Here is a 23,323-nt window from a genome sequence, read left to right on the forward strand (position 1 = left end):
CACAGCAAGAACAGGGACAAGGATTTTACTCAAGACTTTTCCTGGTACCCAGAAAGGACAAAGCCTGGAGACCAATACTGGACTTGTCAATCCTAAATACTTTCCTGGATGTTCCAAAATTCAAAATGTTAACACTTCAGCAACTTCTACCCATGCTGGGCAAGAAGGCTTGTCTAGTTACTTTGGACCTCAAGGAGGCATACCTGCATGTCCCAATCAGACAATCTTGCAGAAGATACCTCAGATTCATAGCTGGCTCAATTCATTACCAATTCTCTGCACTGCCCTTTGGCTTATCTACTGCGCCCAGGGTCTTCACAAAATGCCTGGCACCAGTAATTTCATTTTGCAGACAAAGAGGAATTCAAATATATCCCTACTTGGACGACTGCTTTATTCAAGCAGAGAGCAAGGACATTCTACTAAGACAAACGAAAATAAATCAAAACTAGTGCCCTCTCAAGAGATAATATTCCTGGGTGCAAGCTTAAATACAACTGCCCAGATGGTTTATCTCACGCCAGACAAACAAAGGCAACTGACTCATTACTTTCAAATGATGTCAACAAGACCCAGCTCCCTGCAAGAAAAATTCTGCAGGCCCTGGGTTTCATGGCATCCTGCATTCTACTAATTCCATATGCAAGACTGCATATGAGGAAACTACAATGGTATCTTAAAAAGTGTTTGGACTCAACATTGCCACAGCCTGGAAACAGTAATAACTATAATTCCCTGTCTACAACAGGAGTTGCTATGATGGTCCCGGGGCTGTTACCTCAACAAGGGACAGCCCTTCACCTTGCCCACAGCCAGGCAGACAATAACAACGGACGCATCGGATTATGCCTGGGGGGCGTACATGGAAGGAAAATGTATACAGGGCACGTGGCCCAAGGAACAAATGCATCTTCACATCAATCAAAAAGAGATGCTAGCTGTACAGAATGCCCTGACAGCCTTCAAGGATCTACTACATCCAGGACAACTATTGCCAAAGACGGACAGCACCACAGATGTTCATTGTGTTACACTGTTGCAGTCATTACACTTGGGTTATCCTGCCATCAGGTGGTTCCCCAGTCGGCCTGAGTTCCAAAGTCTTGGTCCGGCATCAGTTGCTGTCGCCTCCTCCCTGACGTCAGTGCGACAGGGGTATATAAGATGCAGCCAATGTCATTTTCTTCGGTCTTTCTTGCCGCGCGTTGCCCGAAGCAGAAGCAGTTCGCAAGTGCCGGTCAGCCGACTCCTGAGATTTTCATTCCGAATCCAGAACCGAAGTCTTCTTAAAAAGCTAAGTACCCCGTTGGGGAAACTTTTTCTTGCCTCAGACCGATGTCAGTAAAAGTTAATAATTGTATTTGTTGTGGGAAGCAAATACCTCATAAGGACTTCCACTCCTATTGTATTCCATGCCTAGGTCCTGACCACGACGTCACTGGTTGTCGGTTTTGTGCTAGGTTTAACAATCGCACTATTAAACGTCTGTTTGATTTTGCCTAAGATTATTTTGGGAGAAAATTCAATTACACCATGCCGTCGGAACTTCCGACGACCGGAATGCATAAAAAGCGCAAGGACAAGAACAGGCATCCGAGGCCCAAAACTGACGACGAGGCCTCTTCTAGGCCGGTCGCCGGTTCTCCTGTTTTCAGCGAGGCGCCTACGTAGCCCCTGACGACCGCTTCCGCAGAACCACAGACCGCCTCCGACTCCCACGTGGAGCTGGCTGGGCCTTCGGACGCACTATGGTTTCAGCTTTCCGATCCTAACCCTGCAGAGGGAACCGAAGTAGCTGAGCACTCCACAGCTACAGAGGGTGTTTTCAGACCTACCCAGTTAACTATTAAACCCTCTGCTAAGTCTAAGCCCTCCTTAAAAGCAAAGAAACAGACACAACTCTCTCCAGGACAGGCTTCCATGCCTAAGAAACAAATGCTAAAAATGGCCGAAGACCTAATCACCCTGATCAGGGGGTCCCACCCCCCCTTCTGATAAAAGGCCCAGACAGGATGCAGACTATGAATCTTCCGACCAGGTGTCCATTTCCTCAGACTCATCCTCAGACCTAGGATATTCTTTACCCCCTTATGAGGATTCTGATGCTGAGGAATCAATTCCATCAGCCTCTCCGCCTGAGGACTACTCCTTTGGGGAAACCTTACATACCATGAGGGAACATTTCCATTGGGAAGGCCAGGATTACTCAGAATCCAGGAAAAGGCTCAGAGACTTCCTTTTATTGCCTCAACACAGACCCCTTGCTATCCCACCAGTTTTAGATATTGTGGATGATGTGTACACTAAATCCAGTTTAAACCCTGACTCCTTACCCCCAGCCCCAGTTAAACCTGATAGATATTACAGAGTCCCTGACTCTCACAAATTTCTGTACAAAAGCCCTGTTGCTGATCCTGAAACTATTTCTCAGGGACCCAAAGGAATTAAGGCCTCATCAGCAAAAAACCCAGTTCCCTCTGACAGAGATTCCAGAGCATTAGACAGATGGGGAAAGAAGGTATATACGTCTGCAACTTTAGAAATGAGAGCCTTGAATTGCCAGTTTCACATGCTAAAATATCAGCAATTTTTGATGTCTCAGTTGAAACAAAAGATGCTTCCAGAAATTCAGATCCTCCTAATTTTAAAGAAATGCAGGATTTATTGCATGCAGCTGAACAAGTGGCAAAACATACTTTGCACTGTGGGTTTGATTCCTTAGAGGTCTCCTGTAGAGCAGCAGTTACAGCCTCTGTCATTAGAAGCTATGCTTGGTTAAAAGAACATACTTTACCAGATCATGTTAAGGTCAAATTATTGGATGCACCTTTGCAGCAGGATGTGCTGTTTGGAGTTAAGGCAGAGGAGGTATTAAAGAAGATGGAGGATAAGGCAAAATCTATGCAAACGGTGAAAGATTTCGTACAGGTTCAGCCTCCTCGTTTTAGCAGAAATTGGCCAATAAAGAATTGGTCCTTTCCAGTCACAGACAGACCACAAAGGGGCAGATACAGGCATCCAAGAGGTAGAGGTCAGGCACAAGGCCCTTACAGGCCTCGACAATGGGGTACACCAGGCCAGAAAGAAGGGGAAGACAGGCCTCAACCTTATAAAAAGCAGCTTCAATGACTTTCCACTGCAGCTGCCAAACAGCTCTCTCTTGGCAGCCCCCTTAGGAGGAAAATTGGCACTTTTCTATCACAATTGGCATTGCATCACCAAAGACAAATGAGTTCTCAACATTGTATCTCAAGGTTACAGGTTCCACTTTCACACTCTGCCAAGGTTAACAGGAATGGCAAATCTGCCACCAAATCAATGGGCAGAGGCTCAAAAACAAATTACAGCACTCATATGAGAGCTATTCAAAAGGTGCCACCACAGGAGCAAGGACAAGGATTTTACTCAAGACACTTTCTGGTTCCCAGAAAGGACAAAGCCTGGAGACCCATTCTGGACCTTTCTTCTCTAAACACTTACCTGGATGTTCCGAAATTCAAAATGTTGACACTACAGCAGCTTCTTCCCATGCTGGGCAAGAAAGCTTGGCTCGTGACTTTGGACCTCAAAGAAGCATACCTGCATGTCCCTATCAGACAAAACTGCAGAAGATACCTCAGATTTCTAGCTGGTTCAATGCACTATCAATTCTCTGCACTGCCCTTTGGCTTATCTACTGCGCCCAGGGTCTTCACAAAGTGCCTGGCACCAGTAATTGCATTTTGCAGGCAAAAAGGAATTCAAATTTATCCATACCTGGACGACTGCCTGATTCAAGCAGAGAGCAAGGACATTCTACTAAAGCATCTGGCATGCGTAAAAAGTTATGAAGTTGCCTGGGGTACACAGTAAACGAAAAGAAATCAAAACTAGTGCCCTCACAACAGATGATATTCCTGGGTGCCAGCTTGAACACAACGGCCCAGATGGCTTATCTCACGCCAGACAAGCAAGGACAACTGACTCAATATTTTCATTTAATGGCAACAAAGACCCAACTCCCTGCAAGAAAAAATCTGCAGGCCTTGGGCTTCATGACATCTTGCATACTACTAATTCCATATGCCAGACTGCATATGAGGAAACTTCAGTGGTACCTAAAGAGTGTATGGTCTCAACACTGTCAAAGTTTGGAAACAGTTATGCCACTAATTCCTTGCCTTCAACAGGAGTTTTGATGTTGGGCTCAAGCTTGTCACCTCAACAAGGGACAGCCTTTCACTCAACCCACAGCCAGGCAAACACTGACAACAGATGCATCGGATTACACCTGGGGAGCACACATGGCAGGAAAATGTATCCAGGGCGAGTGGCCCACAGAGCAAAGACATCTCCACATCAATCAAAAAGAGATGCTAGCTGTACAAAATGCAATTATAGCTTTCAAGGACCTGCTGCATCCAGGACAATTACTTCTAAAAACAGACAACACCACAGTTATGTGGTACATAAACAAGCAAGGGGGCACACACTCCTACCTCCTCTGCAGACAAGCCATGACCTTGTGGAACACAGCTCTAAACTACCAAGTTCATCTGCAAGCACAATTCCTGCCAGGAGAGAAAAATACACTGGCAGACGACCTAAGCAGAAACATCATGGACCCCCACAAATGGAAATTGGACCCACAAATATTCTGAATGATAACACAAAAGTGGTGGAGCCCGGACATAGATCTATTTGCATCCCCAATGAACTGCCAATTACAGAAATTCTGCACAAGGAGCTACCATCCACAAGCAGTGAAAGTGGATGCTCTTTCATTCAGCTGGAAAAAACTACAAGTATACGCTTTCCCTCCTTTTCCTCGCCTTCCAAAGGTACTCATAAAAGCCAGGCAGAAAGAGCCAAAGATGATCCTGATTGCACCAGACTGGCCACGCCAGCACTGGTACCCAATCTTAAAGAACTTAGCACAAGAACCACCCTGGATTTTGCCTCAAATCCCACAGCTGTTGACAGCACAACAATCAGATACTTCACAGCCAGCTAAAGACCTTAAATCTAGCTGCATGGAAAATTCCTTAGACAGGCAGGCAATGCCTCTCTCCAAAGCTGTTAGGATGTCATTCTGGAGGCCAGAAGGCCTAGCACCAGGAAAGCCTACTCGGAAAAATGGAAGAGATTCTGTGCTTGGAATCAAGCGCACAGCCTTGACCCTCTTGTCCCAAACATTCCTCAGATACTTCAATATTTAACTGAGATGCTGGACAAGGGCCTCTCCTTCTCATCCATCAATATCCGCGCCTCAGCTATTTCTGCTCATTACAACACGGATCCACCAATTTTTTCTAATCCTTTGCTCAAACAGTACCTCAAAGGGGCTAAAAACATAAGACCGCCCCGTAGAGCACCTACACCAACTTGGGACCTCAACTTTGTTTTGCAAAAATTAACTTTACCTCCTTTTGAGCCAGCTAACACAGCAGAATTAAAATACATATCTTGGAAAACTGCTCTGCTACTGGCAATAACATCAGCATGAAGAGTTTCAGAATTACAGGCACTAATGGCAGTGGAACCTTTCCTCATCTTCCACCAGGACAGGGTGCCTTTAAGAACTAACCCTACTTTTATGCCAAAGGTGGTATCAAGTGTGGCTCTAAACCAAACTATTCACTTGCCAACTTTCTATCCAAAAACACAGAACAAAGGGGAAAGACTACTACATTCTTTGGACATTCACAGGCAGTTACGCTTCTACTTGGACAAAACCAAGGCTTTCAGAAAATCTGAGCAATTATTGGTAGCATACGCTGCAGGAGCACAGGGAAAAGCCATTTCAAAGCAGACTATTTCAAAATGGATAGGACACTGCATACGTTTCTGCTATACCCACCATGGGAAACCTGTACCTAGCAGCATTAGATCTCACTCCACCAGGGCAACAGCCACTTCAACAGCCTACCTCAGAGGAGTACCTACCAAGGATATTTGGAAGCAGCAACATGGAGTTCTGTGCATACCTTCACCAAACATTACCATTTGCCCTTATACTCCAAATCCAGAGCTGGCTTCGCCACTGCTGTACTGCAGGGCCTTATAGCCACCCCTAATGCCTTATAGATCCAGCCTCCCTACCTCACCAAGTGTAATGACTGCAGCAGTGTAACACCATGAACATAGTACAGTTTTGTACCTACCATAAATGTAGATGTTCGAGTGTAAACACTGCTCCAGTCCACGTTACCCTCCCTCATTCCCCTCTTACTTTCTGGTACTTACCTAGGTCATCTACCCTTTATTACCTATGGGGAGTATTTGCTGGTAACTAAAAATGGTTGTTTGCTTTTCTTTTGTATATTTTACTATCAAATTGAATTGCCTACCTATTTGGGGGCACCTGACATCTGGGGCAAGAAAAACTGAAGAAAATGGTGTCGGCTGCATCTTATATACCTCTGTCACACTGACGTCAGGGAGGAGGCGACAGCAACCGACGCCGGACCAAGACTTTGGAACTCAGGCTGACTGGGGAACCGCCTGACGGCAGGATAACCCAAGTGTAATGACTGCAGCAGTGTTTACACTCGAACATCTACATTTATGGTGGGTACAAAACTGTACTTTATGTGGTACATAAACAAGCAAGGGGGCACACATTCCTTCCCCCTCTGCAGGCAAGCCATGACTTTGTGGAACATTGCACTCACCTATCAAGTACATCTGCAGGCACAATTCCTGCCAGGAAAGAAAAATACACTGGCAGACGAACTAAGCAGAAATCTCATGGATCCACACGAATGGAAACTAAATCCACAGGTCTTCAGCATGAAAACAAGGAAATGGGGACGCCCAGACATAGATCTTTTTGCCTCCCCTCACAACTGCCAACTACAGAAATTCTGCACAAGGACTTATCACTCACAAGCATGGAAAGTGGATGCTCTTTCATTCAGCTGGGAAACCCTGACCGTTTATGCCTTCCCTCCACTGCCTCTTCTTCCCAAGGTACTCCTAAAAGTCAGACAAGAGAACCTAAAAGTCAGACAGGAGAAGCCAAAAATTATCCTGATTGCCCCAGACTGGCCACGCCAGCACTGGTACCCAATCCTAAAGATTGTCCTGACCAGCCTGGCCTTTACCTCAAATTCCTCATCTTCTGACTCAACAGAACAACCAGATTCTGCACAGTCAACTCAGAACCTTAAATTTGGCTGCATGGCAGATAATATAGTCACTCAAACCACACCTCTCTCTAAAGCTGTTATGGATGTCATTTTAGAAGCCAGGAGGCCCAGCACTAGGAAATCCTATGCAGAAAAATGGAAGAGATTCTGTGCTTGGAACCAGGCCCAAGGACTCGAATCACTTGTTCCAAATATACCTCAGATTTTACAATACCTAACTAAGATGCTGGACAAAGGCCTTTCCTTTTCATCTATTAAGATCCATGCCTCTACCATTTCAGGCCATTACAATACGGAACCTCCTATTTTTTCGCATCCACTACTAAGGCAGTATCTCAGAGGGGCAAGAAACATAAGACCCCCAAGGAGAGCACCAACACCTACTTGGGACCTCAATTTTGTTTTAGAAAAGCTTACACTGCCTCCTTTTGAGCCAGCTAGCACAGTTGATATAAAAGTCTTATCATGGAAAACTGCTCTGCTCCTAGCAATAACTTCAGCAAGAAGAGTCTCAGAGTTACAGGCACTAATGGCAGTGGAACCTTTCATCATTTTTCATCAGGACAGGGTCTCTCTAAGGACAAACCCAACGTTTATGCCAAAAGTGGTTTCCAGTGTGGCTCTTAACCAAACTATTAATTTGCCAACTTTCTATCCAAATCCCCAGAATAAAGGGGAGAGACTTCTGCACACTTTGGACATACACAGGCAGCTACGATTCTACTTGGACAAAACAAAAGCTTTCAGAAAAACTGAGCAGGTGTTTGTAGCTTATGCTGCAGGATCACAAGGAAAGCCCAACTCAAAGCAGACAATTTCAAAATGGATAGGACACTGCATTCGCTTCTGCTATGCACAACATGGCAAATCAGTGCCTAAGGGCATTAGGCCACATTCAACAAGAGCAGCAGCCACTTCAGCAGCTTTTCTCAGAGGACTACCAACCAAAGACATTTTAGAAGCTGCAACCTGGAGTTCAGTGCACACCTTCACAAAGCACTACCATTTACCTCTCTACTCTAAATCCAGAGCAGGCTTTGCCACTGCAGTCCTGCAGGGCCTGGTAGCCTCTCCTAATCCTGTTTAGGCCCAGCCTCCCAACCTTAGCTTTGGGATTCAACCCAAGTGTAATGACTGCAACAGTGAAACATGATGAACATAGTACAGTTGTGTACCTACCTTAAATGTAGATGTTCGAGTGTATTCACTGTTGCAATCCAGGTTACCCTCCCACCATCCCCCTTTTCATTGCTGGGACTTTTCTGTACTTCTCAACTCTATACAACCTATGTGGTGTATTTGCTTGTAGATGAAGGAATTGTTTATTTTAGTACATGCATACTTTTTGGCATACTTTTTTACAGCCTTCCTATTTGGGGGCACCTGACATCTGGGGCAAGAAAAACTGAAGGAAATGGCGTTGGTTGCATCTTTTATATCCCTGGCGCACTGACGTCAGGGAAGAGGCAACATCAACTGACACCGGACCAGGACTTTGGAACTCGGGCCGACTGCGGGTAGCCTGCCAGCAGGATGACCCAAGTGTAATGACTGCAACAGTGAATACACTCGAACATCTACATTTATGGTAGGTACACAACTGTACTTTTTTAAGAGGGGCATTCTGATTCAAGTGCAGGAGGGAAGTTGTTAGGATTGTACTGATTCAAGTACAGGAAGATAAAAGTTAGGGATAGGTAAAAATGTTTGCTTTCACTGGAGCGAATCTGATATATATTTTTTCTTCTTTATCATTGTAGTAAACAGTTCCATCAAAAGGTCAGAGGATCATGTGTCTGCTAAGACAATGGGAATTGATTTGGACCACAGTAATTTCAAGTGCAAGTTTACTGACTGTTCAAAGTCCTTCCGTAAAGCAAAACTGCTGCATTATCATATGAAATATTATCATGGAGTAGAAAAAACCCAGGAACTGGAGCAAGGCCCAACAAAAAGGGTTATTCAGACTCGTGGTTCATCTGCCTTAGGAAAAGTAGCTAACCCAGAAAGTCCCAAAAGACGACGTACATCATCAGGTTCTTCTTGTAAGTGTGGTAAGTGCATGATCTTTAGGATCTTTTTGTGTGTGTGATAAGAATGTTTTCTTTAAACCAAATGTCAGTCCCTGATTTTTTTTTCTTTTCTTATTTACCGGTGTGTTTTTGTCTTTGTTATAATGGTTTATGATGTACACTGTCTTACTTATTGCAAGTTTTGATAGTTTAATGTAGGAGTTATAAGACTGTGAATTCCAGGGGTCACAGCTTCAAGATCAGTACCTCTGGCCCCAAATGATGTCTGAATAAGTTACCATCAAGAGCAAATGACGGGTATGCAGTGCTGTCTTGGGCTGTAACTGGCACTTGCCACCACACCCAAATATGGTTCACACTGTACAAGTGAGTAGTGGTGTTAAAATAGTGTATCGTCAAAAATTCCTCCACAGTACTCTTGTCCATTATCTTTCAGTGCTGTATTGCCATCAGTAACTGAAATTTGCGAAGTCTGTTTTGTAGAGTTTCTCCTCTCTCTGTCACACATATTCGCTCTCTCTCTCTCAAACACCCACCCACCCACACAGCCTGAACGCATACACTGACATATCAGTTCCACCTAGCACAACAAAGTTTTCAATTACTTAACACACATAAAATAAGTTGGTTAATAACGTATTAGATTGTTAGCCATGTCAAAGAATCTACTGTGCAGAAACCAGATAGCAGTGGTTAACAATACACACACACGCACTGATGGTATAACACTGCCACCCACCAGACCCATTTAGCACAGCAAAGTTTTCAGTTAATAAACAGTCATAAAATGAGTTGGTTATAGCATATTATATTGTGCTAGCCATGCCAGAGAATCTGCTGTTCAGGTAGCGGATACCAAGACTTAGTAATTCAGCAGTATTAAGCATTACCGTTATGTACATTAATAAACAGTCATCCACAAGATTTTGAAACTGAAAAATGAAATGTTTTACTTGAAATCAGTAAAATAAAGCAATGTACTTTGACAGTTAAGTATACACGCAGCCATGTTCTCGTATGAAGAGGTATAAAAATAAGGTTTTAAAAGTCAGATGTGATTTAAAAATACTGTTAACAGCTGTCTGGTCCTACTGCTACCAGTAGCTGAAGATTTACTGCATTCTATCCACCACTAAATTGTGTAATTTAATAGTTACAGAACACTCACAGACAGAATTTATGGACAGGGAGCTCAGTGTCTCTGGTTAGTAGGCTGCTGTTTCCCATTCATTAGAGTCCGTAGCTCACACACCAAGAGGCATAAATAGTTTCCAGCTGAGTACTTGAATAGACGAAAGAACTGAGTTCTTTAAGGAGAGGGTCATTTGAAGAAGGCTGGATCATATAACAGAGCAACCGAAGCACAAAAAGGGACTAGATGAGCTTAAAATAATCAAAGTTTAATGAAGTGCTTTTCGTCGAGTACACTGACTCGACTTCTTCAGATAACTAATTATTCTTAAGCCAATGCTTAAGAACACTATAAACAACCATGTGACAGGTAACATTAGCATATTTGATACAATAATCAACAAATAATTAACCATTTAAAATGTAACCATTTAGAAGGCAAAAGTAATCTTGCTAGTATAAAACATTAATAATTCTAGAAGTGGTTTTTAGTTTAGTATTTTATAATTGTAACAATATTTAATTATGATTTTATTAGCATTTTGCACTTTATTCCATGTATTATAACTAAATGACTTGAGGTACACATCTTGGTTAATATGAGCTATAACCAAATGTTTTAGGGTGTACTTGCTTCTTGTTCTGAGGAACTGCAAGATTACTTTTGCCTTCTAAATGATTACATTTTAAATGGTTAATTATTTGTTAATTATTGTATCTAATATGCTAATGTTACCTGTCACGTGGTTGCTTATAGAGTTCTTAAGCACTGGCTTAAGAATAATTAGTTATCTGAAGAAGTCGAGTCAGTGTACTCGACGAAAAGCACTTCATTAAACTTATATAATTTTAAGCTCATGTAGTCCCTTTTTGTGCTTCGGTTGCTCCGTTTTGTGTATTAAGGTTGTTTCTGTTTTTATATTTTGCACAAGGCTGGAACATATCTTAGAATGAGGCAGCACTAGAGTATGTTTAGTTATTGTCGCCTTTTTAGAACCCCCCCCCCCCCCCCCATTCAGTAAGTTGATGGATTCTTATTTTTTGTTTGATAAACATCTTGTTTGCAAAGTCATTCAGCTTTATAGAAAGTTCCAGTCCACTTAGGGCTGCACAGCCTTTGGCAGAAAAATGGCAGACTTGGAGGGGGGGGGCTCTGATTGACTGTGTCTTGAAGTCATTTTCACTTCCACAGCTGTAATTCATTTTATAAACAACTGCATGAGTCCCATACAACCTTACACATTCTTTTAGCAGCTTTGCTGCATGTTGTATTGTACACAACAATTACAGATTTACACAACTTTTACTTGTACACAGCAATTACAGATTTAATAACTTTTACATTTTTGTTTTCTAGACAATGAAAAAAAACAGTTGCATTTACTTCAGTTTAGTACAGCTTTTCCATATTACTACCCCCTTGTATACCGCAAGTAAGCTTTCTTAAGAACCTGAAATGAAGCCTGAATAAAATGTGCATCCATTTCGCAAACTAGTTAATTTCTCCGTTCCCTGTCTTGATTATATTGTCTGCAGTTGCATTGCTGACTCCATTCAAATACCGATATTTGTCATGCTTTACAAAGATTATCTCAAACATGGTCTGAGAGGCCCACTGGCACAGTGCAACCACTTTTAAGGGATTGTGATATGTAAATATGTTGAAATGTCTACTATACAGTTAGTGTTGAAGCTTTTGGGGAGCTAGTGTCCCCAAACAGTCCTCATTGGCCTTGTCACATATAGATTTCACCTTTGACTGAAGTATAAAAAGTGAAGACACTTGTGGATTCAGTTATACTTTTGAAGTAAAACTACAGGCTGTTTGAAATTTCTTTGTACACAGTAAACCTTTGTCTGTAGTCATAACTGGCTACTGCAGAGGGACCATTCTATGTTTTCTTAAACTTTTAGATTATTTGCTCATATGTTGGTGTCCAGATAACATTGTCTGGCCTGTTCTTTTGGATGGTGTCTATAAAAGGAGTGGCAGTTGCGCTAAAGTAATTGATAGAAAATAACCTGCTGTCCTGACGAACATCTTAGCTGTTTTTTTCTTGTTGTGTGTGTGCATGCTGATCTACTTATGTGTGCCTGTGTTGTAAAGGTTCTACTTTGACAGTCTCTGGCTAAGTCTTGCAACTACTTACTTGATGACCAAGGTAAAAGACTTAAGTCATTCCCTCCTGACATCTGTTTGCCTTGATAGTTGTCTGTGCCCCCCCCTTTTTTTTTTTAATAGTTATCACCCCCCTAACTTGTTGAACATGTTCCTTCCCAGATTGACTTTAGCAGTATCCACTATATAAACAAGACCTATACAACCTTCTCAACTCTGTCAGGCTTATCTGTCAGGGATACTCTGCATAAGATGGAGGCAGCTTTTAATTGGGAGAGTAAGGAATTCTCTCAGGCCTAAACCCATTGTAGAGAGCTCCTAGGTTTTCCATCCCCCAAATAACTGTCAATTCCTTTAGCGCGTGTAGTGCTAAATGATGTTTTTGATTACCTCTCTCTTCACCCATACTCTCTGCCACCTGCCTCAAGGAAACCAGGTTGTTTGTATAGAGTGCCTAACGCTCAAGCATCTGTACAAAATTCCAAAAGCTGATCCTTGAGTCGTATCTACTGAATCCTCCAAGGGTACCTGTAAGGCTGCAGCTAGACACCCTTTACCAAATGACAGGGAAGGTAGACTCCTGGATAGATTTGGAAACAAGACATATACTTTCTGTGAAGGCCTTTAATTGCCACTGTCTTGTGTTGAAATATTTAAGAGTCTGTAGCAGAGCAAGTCATGTCTAAATCAGAAGCCATTATTGACAAGATGTTATGGCGAGACATACAGGAAACAGATGCATCAACACTGCAAGTATCAAGGCACTCATTAGCGATGCACTGGATGTGTCTTGTAGAGCAGCTCCTACAGGTTATGTCGTTCATAGACATGTTTGGCTTAAGATACAGCTACTCTGATCAGGGAAAGGCCGAACTCTAAATACCCCATGGGACAAGGAGCTCCTTTTCGGCCGTCCTGTAGGAAAAGCATTTGAGAAGTTGGACAAAAAGAGAAAGCAAGTTAAAACAGCGAAAGTATTGTGTTGGTCTCCCACTCCTAGATGTAATAGAAGTTGATCCCTGTAAACCTTTTCCTTTTCCCCCTAAGCAAGACAAGGGGAGGCCTCCCTGAGTAAAGAAACCCAGGCACTTTAGGAGTGGGCAGACTGATGAGCTCACTAGAGCTGGGGGTTCCAAGGACCTTACCCCCTCCCTTCAGGGAACAGCTCTGGCTGTGCACAGTGCCCCCATCCCTTCCCTAATCCTACACACTCCCCCTCCCTCTAGTGGGGAAGCCCTCCTCGTTTCTACAGTGAAAACTCACCAGAGACTAATAGGTGTTGCACATCACAGAAAAGGGGTATTCCATTCAGTTCATGGAAAAGCTACCCTTCCTAGGAATGCCAAAAGCCCCAAAAGAACAAGAGTGTGTTCTCCCTCCATCATGCTAGATGTCTTACAACAAGGGTCCATTCCGTCATTTCCTGTAGTGGCAGAGTTTTACTCAAGAATCTTTCTTGTCCCAAGAAAGGAATGCACCTGGAGACCAGTATTAGATATGTTGCAAGTTCCTCTATATCCCAAAAGTCAAAATGCTTACCCTTCACAAAACTGCTAACCATGATATTTCAAAGAGCTGTTGTGGTCATGCTAGACGTAAAAGACACCTACCTACATCCGTGTTTCAAAAGAACACAGGAGATGCCTGTGATTTGTGGCAGCAGGCTTACATTACCAGTTAGGTGCACTAACATTTGGCTTATCCACTGCTCCCAGAGTTTTCACCAAATGTCTAGCTCCAAGAATAGCCCACTGCTTCATCCAAGGAAAATTCATCCCAGAACTCCAAGCAGCTTTAAAAATCACCATGAAAGTGATTCCAGAAGGTAGGTTTCACAATGAATCTCTGCAAGTCAGAAATTCAGTTCCAAATTGGAATTCTTTTTCTGGGTGAACTGATAGACTCATCGCGGCAAAAAGCCTTTCTACCCCAGGACAAGGTTTCTTACCTTGCAAACGATCTATTCAGCCTTAAGTAGTCAGTCTTTCAAGAGAGTACTTAAGGGCAGCCCCCCCCCACACACACACACACACACACACACACACACACAAAAGCAACTTGGAGGTACGGTATTTTCAACTTTTAGGCTGTTCGACATTTGGTCTTTTCGATGTTATAATATAGATCCCCCTGATACTGGGGGGGGGGGTTCCGGCAGGTAGTCCTTATCCACCATCATTCCCTACTTATACTACTAAACGATACACAGATAAACAAACTTCTGATAAAAACAAGAAAAGAGAGCCGTACGGTCACTGGTAAACTACAAGAAAATCTTTAATGAACACAAAAAGTCAAATTAAGCACTTTTCATTTAGCTGAGTGGCTAAACTTCTTCAGCTGTCAAAGGCTTGTGTTACTAATGTTTAAATATACAACATGTGACTGCATTAGTCAACAATGCACATTAATTAACCGTTAATTAATTATAAAACCATTTAAATTTAAATAGTGCATCTGTAAAACTTAAAATACCTAAGAGGAGCTTGACATATTTTCTAAATAATATAATGTACCGTGAAACAATAAAACTCTTTTTACACTAATAATACTACAAGTCACTCTGAAAAGTAGGCACAGAAATTGACAGTTATATTACCTATTCTATCTCAAAGCTTTCAATTTTAAAATGCTTGTAATAGAGCAAAACTCTTTCAAGCCTGGATACTGGCAGGCATTTAATTTAAGTTGCTTTAACAGTTCTGCTTTTTCAAGTAATAAGGGGACAGGGGACTTCAAAATCTTTAATTATACAGATTTTGAGGTAGACAAAACATTGACTGACGTTTTTGCTAAAGGTTTAACATTTGTCCCAGCCCGTGTAACAGATCTCTCAAACTTATTGCTGGACTTTAAATTGTACTTCTGTAAATTGAACTTACATCTACTACTAGGAAACAATGAATATCAAGAGAGACAACAACTCCATGTAACCAGCATATACAACCCACCAGTTCATCCAACATTAATGTTATTCAAACGGTTATGTGAACTGGATTGTAGAGCAAAATTCAACTGAACATTGAGACAGACAAGCAATGATAACTTGTCTAAGGAAGAAAGAGAAGCTCTATATAACGTTAAAACATTACTAGTTTGAGTAATGAAGCCTGACAAAGGCAGAGGAATAGTGTTAGTGAGTGTAATTGATTATACAGAAAGAATGCATAGAGTCTTGGATAGTGATGTTTATAGCAAAGTAAGTTTAAATGAAGTCAGTATAGCACGCAGTCGTATCAGGGCATACATCAGTGACCTGTTCATTGAAGCCTTAATCGACATTAATACATACAATTATATGTCGATGCCATATCCTAGATTACCTCTTTTGTTGGCATACCAAAGATCCGCAAAAGCCTCACAGATCCACCAATGAGGGCTTTAGTGGACGCCAGGCAATCAACTACATACCCTTGTGCAAAAGTAATTGACTCTTATCTTTAAAAAATTCGTAGAACAGGAACTACAAATATGTAAAGACTCATGGTCTTTTTTATCAAACGTCAACAACTTACACTTTAGGGGTGATGGTAATTTTTTAACAATCGGTGTGTGTAACTTATACACATCTATCCCACATTACACAGGAATTGAGTTGGTACTGGAGATGATGAAATCTAGAAAAGCACTAGAATCAGAAATTAGACTGATGGAAGAGCTGCTGGAAATTGTCTTATCGCATAACTTCATTATATTCGACAGTGAATACTACCTACAAAAATCAGGGGTAGCAATGGACTCACCATGTGAGGCGAGTTTTGCCAACATGCTGATGGCCCATTGGGAACGTAAGTATATCTTAGACGATGCTTTTGTCAACTCATTGTTGGTTTTCTACACGTGCTTCTTGGATGACATTTGTATGGTTATTAAAGGTGATAGACATACAGCTACAAATTTGGTTGATTACTGTAACAGCACAACATTTTTTCTTAAGTTTACTAGTACATTTCAGGAGACAACTATATATTATCTTAATATTGAGTTAACCAAAGACTTACAAAAGCAGGAATATAGGGCCCGGATGTACAGAAAGAATACTTACTCGAACGCTTTCTTGTATTACACTAGTTCCCACACTCAGCACCAAAAGAAATCAGTAGTGAAGGGACAACTAGTCCTGGCAGCAAGGATGGTCACTGAGGACATCCACTTCGAAGAGGAGAGTGAAACCCTTAGATCTATGTTCCTACATAGGGGGTATCCAAATCAGTTACTGTCTCAATTGATTTTAGAAGTTTCTACTAAAAGGAAGCAAGGTGTCTATAAACCAATTTTAGACGGAAAAAGTTCTAGAGGGACAGATTCAGATAGTTTGTCAGAGTACCTTAGGAGTACCCAACTGGCAGGTAACATGAGTTTAACTAGACATGCTACACCCTATACCCTGAGTCTTATAACAACATTCAGTTTGGACTCAGTGGAATTAAAAAGTATCATCAGGAAAAACTGTGATCTGCTAGTAGCAGAACAAGACATTGAGTAAACTAGGTGACTACCCAGTGGTGATGCTCAAAAAAGGTATGAACTTAAAGAATATTATGGAATCAATAAGACCAACTCCCACTAGAAACCCAGGTATGCTGAGATGCGAAGCATGAAAGCAGTGTAAATATGTCGAGACAGGATGTAGGTTCAGAGTGAGGGACAAGACTTATTGGTTACACAATAGGTTCAGCTGGAACTCTTAAATCTGTTGTCTATCTAGCACCATGCCAACTTTGCTCAGCATTTTATGTCGTTAAAACTGACTGTAAGCTTAAAGAGAGAGTTTATGAGCACATATACAACATCGGTGAGAAAAAAACTAGACAATGCACTAGCCAAGCATTGCAGTGAATTTCCAGATCATAAATTCAAGTTTAAAGTTATTGGACATGTCCAGACAGACATAAGGGGTGGCCCTGTCCCTTTATTACTTGAAAGAGCAGATCTGTTATGGCAACTTAAATTAAATGCCTGCCAGTATCCAGGCTTGAACGAGTTTTGCTCTTTTGCAAGCATTTTAAAATTGAAAGCTTTAATGAGATAGAATATGTAATATGACTGTTAATTTCTGTGCCTACTTTTCGGAGTGACTTGTAGTATTATTAGTGTAAAAATTGTTTTAGAGTTTCACAGTACATTTTATTATTTAGAAAACATGTCAAGCACCTCTTAGGTCTCTTAAGTTTTAAGATGCCCTGTTTATTTAAATGTAATAGTTTTATAATTAATTAATGGTTAATGTGCATTGTTGACTAATGCAGTCACATGTATATTTAAACATTAGTAACACAAGTCTTTGACATCTGAAGAAGTTTAGTCACTCAGCTAAATTAAAAGTACTTCATTTTGTTGTTTTGTGTTCATTAAAGATTTTCTTGTAGTTTACCATTGACTGTACGGCTCTCTTTTTTTGTTTTTATCAGTACTACTACTACCCCATGGTTGGAACCTTCCCTTATTCCTGAATAAAACTAGGACATCTGGAAGGGTTTTGCTGCCCTTGGGCATCAAACTGCTGATGACTGCCTAGAAAGACCTGAAAATGGCATTGACAGGTACTCTCTTGTACCCTGATGTCTGGACATCAATTAGCTAGGGATGATGCAAAGACTGTATAAATTAGGACAGTCTTGAGCTTCTTCATGGCAGGAAGATCCAAGAATTAATTAGTACAGCAACATTGATCTACTTGAACATCTACAGTTATGGTTAAGTGTGATGCAACTGTGTTACACTCACTAAGGAGCGGCGGTGCCAAAGCAGCTTTATCCTAAGCCTTACCAGCTTTTTTCCACTGTTTGTGTATCTTACAGTACCTTTTCACTTCTTCCAGTACCTTACTAAAAAACTATTGCATAAGTCTCCTTTTTGTGTGCTTCATGTCCATATGACCTGAAAAAGGAATAAGCTGATGTCCTTCAAGGATGCATCTGCAGTCCTTACAAATGGGTTGTCCTGTCGTCAGGCAGCCCTTCGGTCGGCCGGATTCCAAAGTCTGGGTCTGGCCTCGGCTGGTGTCGCACTTCACCCGACGTCATAGCTGCAGTTATTCGGGTATAAAGGCATCAGCCGACGCCATTTTCCTCAGTCTTTCTTGCCGCGTGGCACCCGAAGCAGAAGCTGTTCGCAAGTGCCGGTCGGTCAGAACCAGAGATTACTACTACCGAATACTTCTACTACTACCGAAGACTTCTAAAAAGCTAAGTACCCCGTTGGGACTCTTTCTTGCCTCAGCCGATGTCAGAAAAAGTGAATAATTGTTTAACTTGTGGGAAACAAATACCTCATAAAGATTTCCACTCTTACTGCTTACCTTGTTTAGGCCCAGACCACGACATAGCAGCTTGTCTAGCCTGTGCTTCTTTTAACCGACGGACGCTTAGACGTCGGTCGGAATTTGCTGAGGAGTTTTTCGGCTCCGATTTTGCTTACATTATGCCGTCGGATCCTCCGACTATGCAAATATCAAAAAAGCGCAAGGAAAAGGACCGACACTCGCGGTCTGCGGTTTCGGCCGAAACCGCGGTTAGGCCTACCGCGAGTGTCTCTGTTTCGGCTGAAACCGAGCAAGCGGTTCTTCCTTCAGCCGAAAACTTACCTCCTACCGAGGCCTCTTCCAACCTCGTGGAATCGGCTTCTGATATTCCTCCTGCTCTTGCAGTTTCTCAGGAATTATCTGACACTATTCCCTTGGATATCTCTACCCCTGCATGTGGAGCTGCTAGGCCACCTGCATCCATGTCCATTAAGGCTTTTGCCAGGGCTAAAGCAGCTAAAACTACTAAATCTGTGCCTGCTAAGACCCCCTCTCACAGGCCTAGCTCTAGTTCACAAATGCTTAGTCTAGCAGAGGATCTCATTTCTTTAATCCGGGGATCCCAATCTCACTCAGACAGGGCCTCTCACCCACCTCCAGAGAAGAGGCCTAGAGCAGAGCCCCCTGAGCCAGTTTCTACAGATGATTCCTCTGATGATTCAGATAATACAAACCCTCCAGAGGCTTCTTTCTCCCCTTATGAAGACTCTGATGCTGAAGAGTCCATCCCTTCTGCCTCTCCGCCTGAGGAATTTTCCTTTGGGGAAACCTTACATGCTATGAGGGAACAATTTCAGTGGCAGGGCCAGGATTTTTCAGACTCTAGAAAGAGGCTTAGAACCTTTCTACATTTACCACAACATAGGCCTTTAGCCATTCCTCCAGTTCTCTCTGTTGTAGATGATGCATTTAATGATGCTTGTACTGCTCCTGATTCACTTCCTCCGGCCCCTGCTAAGCCCGATAGGTACTACAGGGTCCCGGACACACATAACCATTTGTATAAGGCTCCTTTTGCAGATCCCGAGACTATCTCCCAGGGTCCTAAGGCTGTAGCAGCTACCTCTGCCAAAACCCCCCTCTGACAGGGAATCCAGGTCCTTAGAGATGGGGTAAAAGTTTACAGTTCTGCTACTCTTTCAGCTAGAGCATTGAACTGTCAATTCCACATGATACAGTATCAAGAATTTATGCTAGACCAGTTAACCAAAAAACTGTCCTCGGATGAACCATTAGACAAAAAATCTGTTCAGGAAATGGTACATAACATTCAGCAGGTCAGTAACCATTCCTTAAAATGCGGCTATGATGCACTGGAGGCTTCCTTTAGATCAGCCATGACTGGCACAGTTATCAGAAGGCATGCATGGTTAAAAGAGCAGGCCTTACCAGACCATGTGAAATCAAAATTACTAGATGCTCCCATGGACAAGATCAATTTGTTTGGCTCTCCTGCACAACAGGTGCTGAAGAAGATGGAAGAGAAGGCAAAATCTGTCCAAACAGTGAAAGATTTCTTACAGGTCCAACCTCCAAGGTTTAGCAGGAATTGGCCCTCCAAGAATTGGTCCTTTCCAGACTCCTCCAGAGCCCAGAGAGGCAGGAATAGGCGTTCAAGAGGCCGAAGTCAATCCAGGGGTGCCTACAGGGGACGCCAGTGGCAGGGTAACAACCAGCGAGGTGCAGCCACAGACACAGACACAGCCACCACCACTACTACAGGAAAATCACAGTGACTTGGCTCTAGCACCGCCTACCAAGGAACAACTAGAAGCACCCTTGGGCGGGAAGCTAGCTTTATTTTCAGTAAACTGGCATTACATCACAAGAGACAAGTGGATTTTGCAGACAATAGAACAAGGTTACAGGTTTCACTTCCATACTCTACCAGGGAAGAGAGGAATGCCAAACCTACCTCCAAATCAAGACAGAAGCTCTAAAACAAATAACTCAATTATTAAAAATGAGAGCTGTGGAAAAGGTACCATCTATGGAGCAAGGACAGGGATTTTACTCCAGACTCTTCCTGGTACCAAGAAAAGAAAGCAAATGGAGACGTATTCTCGACCTGTCCGCTTTAAACACATTCCTCATTGTTCCAAAATTCAAAATGCTGACCCTACAGCAGCTTCTTCCCATGCTGGGCAAGGAGTCTTGGCTGGTAACTCTAGATCTCAAGGAGGCATACCTGCATGTCCCCATACGACCAAATTGCAGAAGATACCTCAGATTTCTTGCAGGATCAGAGCATTATCAATTCTCTGCATTGCCCTTTGGCTTATCTACTGCGCCCAGAGTGTTCACGAAATGCCTGGCATCAGTAATTGCTCATTGCAGGCTCCAGGGAATCCAAATCTACCCTTACCTGGACGACTGCCTGATACAAGCGGACAACAAAATCAAGTTAGCAGAAGACTTGAAAAGGGTCATTTACCTACTACAAGCCCTGGGATACACAGTCAATATAAACAAGTCAAGGCTGATACCATCCCAAAGGATAACCTTCTTGGGCGCAGAGCTGGACACATCGAAGCAAATGGCATTCCTAACAGTAGAAAAACAGGAGCAACTCCCTCTTTACTTCTTGGCTTTAACAAAGCAGAACCATCTAACAGCAAGAAAAGTCCTGCAAGCCTTGGGTTTCATGGCATCCTGCATAATATTGGTTCCACATGCCAGACTGCATATGAGAAAGTTACAGTGGTACCTAAGGAATTTATGGTCTCAGCACAAGCACAGCCTAAAAACCCAAATTCCAATAATTCCATGCCTGAAGCAAGAATTCCAATGGTGGGCTCAGGCCTGTCAATCAAACAAAGGATTGCCCTTCCACAACACTCAACCAAGCCAAACCATCACCACGGACGCCTCAGACCTCGGTTGGGGGGCCCACATGCTGGACAAGTGCATACAGGGCTTATGGACTCAAGACCAGCTGCACCTACACATAAATCAAAAGGAAATGCTGGCAGTAAAACTGGCAATTCAGACATTCAGACCATTTCTTCGACAAGGTCAACCGTTGATAAGGACAGACAACACCACAGTTATGTGGTACTTCAACAAACAGGGAGGCACACATTCGTACCCTCTATGCCGGATGGCAATGGACCTCTGGAATGTGGCCCTGAGTTACAATGTTCAGTTACAAGCAATTTTTGTACCAGGAAAAGAAAACATTCTAGCAGACATACTAAGCAGGACTACCACGGATGCCCACGAATGGATGCTGCATCCGGACATCTTCAAAACCATTACAAGAAAATGGGGACTCCCACAAATAGACTTATTTGCATCCCCACGCAATCACCAACTAAAGAAATTCTGCACAAGGACGTACCACCCACTTGCTTGGAGGGTGGACTCCCTATCTTTCAGTTGGAAAAACCTGACAGCATATGCATTTCCACCACTTCCTTTGATGCACAAGGTGCTATTGAAGATCAAAGAGGACCGTCCAAGGATCATTCTGATAGCTCCAGACTGGCCAAGACAACATTGGTACCCATTAGTGAGGAGCATGTCTCGGGAACAAATAAGGCCCCTACCCCTTGTTCCCTTGCTGTTAACACAGAACAACTACAACACCCTGCATCCAAACCTGAAAACACTGCAGCTAACTGCCTGGAACATTGCATAAGAACAAATAACCCAAATTTATCCCAAAAGGTTAAAGACATTATCTTGGAGTCTCGCAGACCCTCAACAAGGAAAAATTATTCAGCAAAATGGAAAAGATATTCCATTTGGAGTAATGCCAAAGGAGAGAATGTGTCAATGGTAAACATAGCCAACATCCTGGTATACTTGGCAGAGCTCTTCCACAAAGGCCTGTCCTATTCTTCCATTAAGATTCATGCATCAGCTATTTCAGCAGAATACGACTTGGATCCTCCAGTCTTCTCACATCCTCTGCTCAGGCAGTTTCTGAGAGGAATTAAAAATGTAAAACCTCCTAGGAAGCCGCCATTGCCAGCATGGGACTTGAACTTTGTACTAGAAAAATTGACACTCCCTCCATTTGAACCAGCAGCAACAGCAGAATTACAATACTTATCATGGAAAACTGCTTTCCTACTGGCAATCACTTCAGCAAGAAGGGTATCTGAGCTACAGGCATTAATGGCAGTACAGCCCTTCCTGATCTTCCATCAAGATAGAGTGTCCATGAGAACAAATCCTACTTTTATGCCTAAGGTGGTCTCCAAAGTATCTTTGAATCAGGCTATCCACCTTCCTACATTCTTCCCCAACCCGCAGAACAGGGGAGAAAGACTGCTGCATACCTTGGATGTGCATAGACAATTACGCTACTACCTGGACAGGACCAAGAGCAATAGAAAAACTGACCAGCTACTGGTAGCATATGCAACAGGAATGGAAGGAAAAGCAATTTCAAAACAGACAATCTCTAAGTGGATAGGAAATTGCATTAGATTTTGTTACTCCTACCATGGGAAGAAAACTCCAGAAAACATCAGGCCTCACTCTACAAGGGCTACAGCCACTACCACAGCTTTTCTTCGAGGAGTGGCTACCAAAGACATTTTAGAGGCTGCTACTTGGAGCTCCGTGCATACATTTGCCAAGCATTATAATTTGCCTT

The 23,323-nt window shown here is 42.6% G+C and overlaps 1 protein-coding gene across 1 annotated transcript in view; it reads left to right on the forward strand.

The window, feature by feature from the left end:
- LOC122817033 (trichohyalin-like) overlaps window positions 1–23,323 on the forward strand; it is a 1,834,860-nt gene that overhangs the window by 1,346,575 nt on the left and 464,962 nt on the right. Inside the window, exon 11 of the mRNA XM_044090165.1 lies at window positions 8,891–9,184. Within this exon, the coding sequence (XP_043946100.1) occupies window positions 8,891–9,184 (294 nt within the window). The remainder of the gene's footprint in view (window positions 1–8,890; window positions 9,185–23,323) is intronic.

Source organism: Protopterus annectens, chromosome 12.part0, assembly GCF_019279795.1.
Source record: "Protopterus annectens isolate FY-2018-M chromosome 12.part0, PAN1.0, whole genome shotgun sequence".
NCBI classification, from domain to species: Eukaryota; Metazoa; Chordata; order Ceratodontiformes; family Protopteridae; genus Protopterus; species Protopterus annectens.